Genomic DNA, 6,813 nt, shown 5'->3' with positions numbered 1-6,813 from the left:
TGTTGGAAACTGATTGAGTTATGGGGGCAGATCCCTCATGAATGGATTAATGCTCTCCCTGCGAGGGGGGGGGTTAATGAGTGAGTTCTCGCTCTATTAGTTCCCATGAGAGCTCATTGCTTAAGAAGTCCCTGGCACCTTCTCTCTCTCTCTCTCTTGCTTCCGTTATGTGATACCCTATGTCACCACAGGACTGTATAGAGAGTCCACACCAAGAAGGCCCTCATCAGATGTGCCCTCTGGACCTTGGACTTCCCAGCCTCAAAATCTTTAAGAAATAAATTTCATTTTCTTATAAATTACCCAGATTCAGGTATTCTGCTATCAGTGAAAGAAAACTGACTAATACACATCCCAAAGGCTCTCCTTGGTTACAAATCTAGAGAGTCTGGAGGGTGAGTTGCAGACCCTCCATGGAATATCATTCATTTGAGGAAATAATACTCAATCTTGCTTTGAACTGAAATCTCACAGAAGTTTTTGTACAGACATGTTTGTAATTCTCTTGGGTACGTACTTAGGAGTGGAATTACTGGGTCATATGATAACTCTATGTTTAATTTTTTGAGAAGCTGCCAAACTGTTTTCCAATGGGACTGCACTATTTTATGTTCCCACCAGCAATGTATGACACTTCCAATTTCTCTACATTCTCACTTATACTTATTATTGTCTACCTTTTGTATTATGGCCATCCTAGTGGGTATGAAATGATTTTAATTTGCCTTTGCTTAATCACTAATTATGTTGGTCATCTTTTCATGTGCTTATTGACCATTTTAATATTTTTTGGACAAACGTCTATTCAAGGGGGTAAACTCTTGAACTTGTAGCACTTCTGGCAGCCTTAGAGGTTGTATTAGTCAATTTCTGTTGATTATAACAGAAATACCTGAAACAAGATGAACTGTAAGAAAGTGAAATTTATTGCTTACAGTTTCAGCAGCTGCAAAGTCCAAAGTCCAAGCAACACATCTGGTGAAAGGCTTGGTGGTGCCAGTACCACAGGGATCTCTCATGGCAGAAGATGGTGGAGAAGAGAGAGGGATAGTTCCTCATGCATTCTCCTTTTAAAGCCCTCAGAAAATGCCCATGACCACCATTTTTAATCCATTCACTAGGCATGGTCCGACAATCTAATCACCTCTTCAAGGCCCCACCTTCAATTACTATAACCATATTTCCTGCACTCAACAGTTACAGTGGGGGATTAAGTTTTGAGGGGATATGCAACCCAAGGCAAAGGTAGTAGCTTCCTTGAGATGTCAATTCCACCCTGTTCTGGAAGTTATTCCCATAGACACTGCTTTACACCAACTCCTTCAGCCCTTCAAACAATTTTTTTTTTTTTTTAAAAGATGACCGGTAAGGGGATCTTAACCCTTGACTTGGTGTTGTCAGCACCACACTCAGCCAGTGAGCAAACCGGCCATCCCTATATAGGGACCCGAACCCGTGGCCTTGGTGTTATCAGCACCGCACTCTCCCGAGTGAGCCACGGGCTGGCCCTCAAACAATTTTGTAACTACCCAATTTTCTGCATTCAACTCTTTCCCATATAAAATATCTAGGGTGATTTATTTTCTACACTGAACTCTGACTGATAGAGCCACTGAAAAATATTACTCAGAGGATATTTACTTTGTGTTTTGGATTTTACGGCTGTGCTCTGGATATTTGAGAATGTTGAACAAATTATCTTTTGTTATGAATACTATTAGTTGTACATACATATATTTGTTTTCTATGAGTATGGTAACAAATTACCACAAACTTAGCAGCTTAAACAATGCAAATTTATTATCTTAAAAGTTCTGTAGGTCAGAAGTCCAACACAGGTCTCACAGGGCTAAACTCAAGGTGTTGACAGGTCTGTGTTTCTTTCTGGATGCTGTAGGGGAAGATCCATTTCTGTGCTCATTTGGGTTGTTAACAGAATTCCTTTCCTTGAGGTTGTAGGATTGAGATCCCTGTTTCCTTGGTAGTTGTTAGCTGAGTTGTCACTACAAGTCCCATCTTCTAGTAGCCAATTTCTTGGCTTTTGTCCCCCCACCCATCATCTTCAGAGCCAGGTTGAACCGCTTTCGTGCTTCAGATATTTACTCCTTCTTCTGTCTCATCTCTCTGACCTACTCAACTGCTTTCCCATTCCACTACTAAAGATTCTTGTGATTATGCTGGGCCCACCCTGACAACCCAGGATAATCTCTCCATCTCAGGGTCCTTAATCTTTATCACATCTGCAAAATCCCTTTTGCCACATAAGGTATGTATTCATAGGTTCCAGAATTACAGTGAGGACATTTGAATGGGAGGGAAGTGGGGAATATTTTCTATCTATCTGATCTTCATATTTAAAAAATTCCAACTCAGAAGTCTTTTTGGCAGCTGGCGGGTAAGGGGATCCAAAACCTTGACCTTGGTGTTATCAACACTGCACTCTAACCAACTGAGCGAACAAGTCAGGCCCAGAAGTCATTTGACATTAAAACTTTCATGTCAGTTTATTACCACATTCAGATACAGCTAATTAATTTTTCAAAGTACTTCAAACATCTCATAGCTACTAATTATTATTAATAGTAATTATAACCATGATCTGAAGGCACAAAGTACAGATATTTTATGACACACAAGCCTCAGGTCACAAAAGCCAATAAATAGTCCAAGTTTCTGCCACTTTTTCTAGCACTGAGCATAGCTGAGTAATAATATCTTCTATTTAAATAGCACTTTATAGTTTTACAAGTCCTCTTGCATCCATTACCTCATTTATAATGTCCCTGGGAGGCACACAAAATTGAGCAAGTCTATTATTCCCTTTTTACAGACGAGAAAATGGAACTTCTAGAAAGACTAAATAACTTACCCAAGTATGGGAAGTTTAAACATTTCTTTCAGTTGAAGTGAGAGTTAAACAACGGGCATACAGGGAATAAATGGACAAATGGAAAATATGTAGAAAATGAGCAGGTCACAATCTTCAGAGGGAAAATTTGACAGAATATTTTTAGTCATGACACAAAAACAACAAATAGAATTCACGGATTTGATTTGAAACAGTGTAAATGTTAAGGGTCCTTTTGAAAAGAACCCAAAATTAAGCACTTGTTCTTCAGGGTTTTCCACATAATGAAGCTATATTACCTAGCTCTTTCCTCTAAAATGTACATAAAAAGATACACATACAGACAAAAGAGGCACTAAAGACACTTTGTATGTAAGATCTTGTACCTTTTAGTAGGTTATAATTCCAAGGAATAGGGGAGTATAGGGACAAGTACACAAAGGCATGAAAAAACAAATTTAAACAAAGTATATAGAGCCAGCACCTATCACCATCTTACTGATAATAATCATAAACAAAAAGGCAGTCCTTTGCCCTTTTAGATTTTATTCTAATTCACCAAAGATACTGCAAGTTTTATAATCTGACCTATCACCATCTTACTGATAATAATCATAAACAAAAAGGCAGTCCTTTGCCCTTTTAGATTGTATTCTAATTCACCAAAGATACTGCAAGTTTTATAATCTGTGATTCCATGATTTTTTCCAATTCAGCCCCTCCCAAGGCAATCATACAAAAATGAGAAAAGGACTCTATTTATCTGCATCTACCCAACTATCTTCCTCCTTTACCTTCCAGCTCCAGTTAGGGAGACAGGATGGTCAATCAGGTACTTGAATTTATTCCTTCGTGTAGGGTGATGCCAGACATGGTCTACAGGGCGTGGAAGAGTACCCTAGGAAAAAGCAAAAACGCATCAATACCCAGCAGGGGGCGCTCCGATCAAATGAAATCTATTCTTACTAGTTTTGAGTACAAGAGGGATCTTCAAAAAGTTCACTGAAAGATTCACATTATTTTCTAATTCCATATTTCCACAAATTTTTTGAAGTACCCTTGTATTTACATTAACAGCATATGGATGCTCTAGAATAAAGAGCTGAATACCTTTTCAATAACATTAAGAAAGACTGAAACTAGAACAATCTACAGTGAATGAAAAATATTAAGACTAAGAGTAGTAATGATCATTTTGGTAAATCTATATAAAAACAGGTTAATGGAAATATTCAAGCTTTGAAACATTCACGCAAAAGATTCGAGCTTTCAATCTAGGAAATTACTTTTAAAAATTGTTCCCTTCTACACTATAAATCCCTCAATTTGATGCAATTATTCTTACCTGGTGCGCTCACTGGCTGAGCGTGGTGCTGACAACACCAGGCCAAGGGTTGAGATCCCCTTACCGGTCATCTTTAAAAAAAAAAAAAATTGTTTTAAGACTATCTGGAATATATAACATATACTCAATAAATACTTAATGAACTTGATTACCAGAAAATAATGTTCCAAGTACTCTACATGTTTATACGCACCTTTGGAGTTTTAATTTTCTTAGGAGGCAGTAAGTTTTCAGGACAAGGACCAGCATTGGCTGCATAGGTCAAAGAAAGAAGAACTTCCTCAGGTATGAACTCATTCTGAAGGGAAGTAGGAAGGGGTTTTGAACGATCCACCATATTTTTTTTCTCCCTTAGCTCAGGAAGTCCTAAGAAAGTAATGGGAAAGAAAACTCTTACTGTAGTTTTTTTGGAGAGTTAGACGGAGCTTCCTATACTGCCTCATAAGTCCCACGTATGTGTTTCTAACAGAGAAAAACATTGCTTCCAGTTGACAAGAATAGTTAACAACTAGTATTTAAAACATCATCTAGTCAAGGGAAATATACTCATATAGACTGCCCTACTCATATTACATCAGACACAGGTTCAAAAATTCAGGTTCAAAGATGAACCTGCATTATTCCAAACTGAAAGGTGAAAATTAAACTCAACTCACATACTGCATTAACTGTGATAACCTTAAGATGATGGGAATGAACGCCTATTTACCCTTTCATGTGAAAATGACAGGAGAAATCTATTCCCCAAAACTGTCAAATTACTTACTCATTTTTTGTTATATAAATTTAAAGGTAAGAATAATTGCATCAAATTGAGGGATTTATAGTGTAGAAGGGATCTCAGTTGGGTTTAAAAGTAAAAATAGAACTGGAATTGTTGGAAATAAAGAGTGGAACTGTTGGGCTAGGGCTCACAGACCCTTTACACCCATTGTAGAGGCTGGGTCACAGACCCTTCAAACCTATTGTGCACAGACTGGGTCATAGACCCCTCAAACCTGTTCTGTGCAGGCTGGGTCACAGACCCCTCATACGCAGGTTGTGAACTAGGTAATTGAAAAGATCCTGGGAGCCGCTGGCATGGTTGACATGCTTCATTTGGATGCAAGCTCAGCCCCCACCCCAGTAGCAGCTGCTTATAGCAGGTCCAGCAGTGGCCTGGTGGCCTGATGTGGGGTGGGGGGAAAGGAGACGTCCTGGGGGCACTGTGAACCAGAGCCGTCGGTCCTTTATACTTAAGTCAGATAGTCGAGGGACACCTGGGTGCAAGTAGATAACCAAGCAACACCTGGGCACACATGAGCAATTACATCAGACAATAACCAAGGAACACTGGGTGCACATGTGCAATTAACATATTTACATTAAACAGGCTAGGTCATGCTCGGCAAGATTCCCAACATCTGAGGGAGCCTGAACATTTGTCCATTTTCCTTACAGGAACAATCTGAGCAAATCAGAGGAATAAGAACAGTAAACAGCTTTCCACTTGACTAGGGCAGAGAAGTTATAAAAATGGGTAGTAGGGCTAATGTAGGAAAAGGTCCCCTATGAAGTTAGGTAGAGTTGGGTTGGCACTGTTCTTAATCTATGCCCCTCACATAGTATGGTTTACATTTTCTGTAAGGAGGCAACATGGTTCGATCACCATCAAAACTTCTAAGGTTTACATTACCAATTCTCAAGAGACAGCTTGAGATGGAATCAAAATATCAGAAGAAATAGAAGGAAAAAAAAGGTTGGATGGGGCTTTGGCAAAATCTCCTTAAATTCTAGTACAGATCTGCATTTTTCTGTACATGAATTAAAATCCTAAGGAATTACTCTCATTCAGAAAAATTACTACAACCTGATGCAAATTAATATGTTGTGCTAAATTGCATGTGTTTCTTACCTTCACTATTATTTTTTTTAAGTTTCTTAAAGCCATAGACCAGGTAGCAAAAAAAACTTTCATACAACTATTGGTATCTAAAATACGGTGGACTTAAAATAATATAAAACTCATTGGCATTTGAAATAAAATTATAAACACAGTCTTTAGGTGGAGCAGTGAAACAGGACCCTGATTCAAACATACTGTAAGAGGAATGGCTTTTGGTTTTATTTAAACAAGTGTGTTAGAAAAGCGTAGCTAATTATGGTATTAAGAAAAACGGTGAATGCACCGTGACTTCTGTCTATGGCCATGATTGTTTATTTCTGCAGAATCCTTTAAGTTTACCTCTTGTCTCTTCCTTGGCTACAGACACTTTTAACTTTTTGCCCTCAGATGTTGGCGCGGAGTTTAGCGGTGTGGAGGACGTTTTCGGAAGAGACATAATAAACAATGTCTCCTATCTCTTTAGTAATTTGAAGTATTCCTTCGGAAAGCTAACTTAGAACCAAATCAGCACCGTAGTGGGACTTGTAGGCTGCCACATTGTCCTAAGGCCAAAAAACGAGACCCGTTAAGTGCTTATGTTCAGATCGGAGATTCGAATTCCTCTGACATGGTTTGCCCGCTTTGCAGGGAGACCTCCTGTGTTCTCTCAGGTCGTCTGACGTGACTAAGAAACCTGTGGGTGCGTCAGGGTCAGGGCGCAGGCCGTGAGGACTCGCTCGGCCCACCACATTCCGC

General features: G+C 39.1%; 1 protein-coding gene across 1 annotated transcript in view; it reads right to left on the bottom strand.

Annotated features, from left to right (window-relative positions):
* Positions 1–6,514, bottom strand: part of AXDND1 (axonemal dynein light chain domain containing 1) — an 88,671-nt gene extending 82,157 nt beyond the window's left edge. Inside the window, exons 1-3 of the mRNA XM_008592051.1 lie at positions 6,418–6,514; positions 4,387–4,559; positions 3,643–3,746 (exon numbers count right to left, since the gene is read on the bottom strand). Of these exons, the coding sequence (XP_008590273.1) occupies positions 3,643–3,746; positions 4,387–4,559; positions 6,418–6,514 (374 nt within the window). The remainder of the gene's footprint in view (positions 1–3,642; positions 3,747–4,386; positions 4,560–6,417) is intronic.
* Between the last annotated feature and the right edge of the window lie 299 nt (positions 6,515–6,813).

This window comes from Galeopterus variegatus, unplaced genomic scaffold (genome assembly GCF_000696425.1).
Source record: "Galeopterus variegatus unplaced genomic scaffold, G_variegatus-3.0.2 Scaffold7539, whole genome shotgun sequence".
Taxonomy (NCBI): Eukaryota; Metazoa; Chordata; class Mammalia; order Dermoptera; family Cynocephalidae; genus Galeopterus; species Galeopterus variegatus.
The sequence above is the reverse complement of the archived record's forward strand: the minus strand, read 5'-3'. Positions and strand labels throughout refer to the sequence as shown.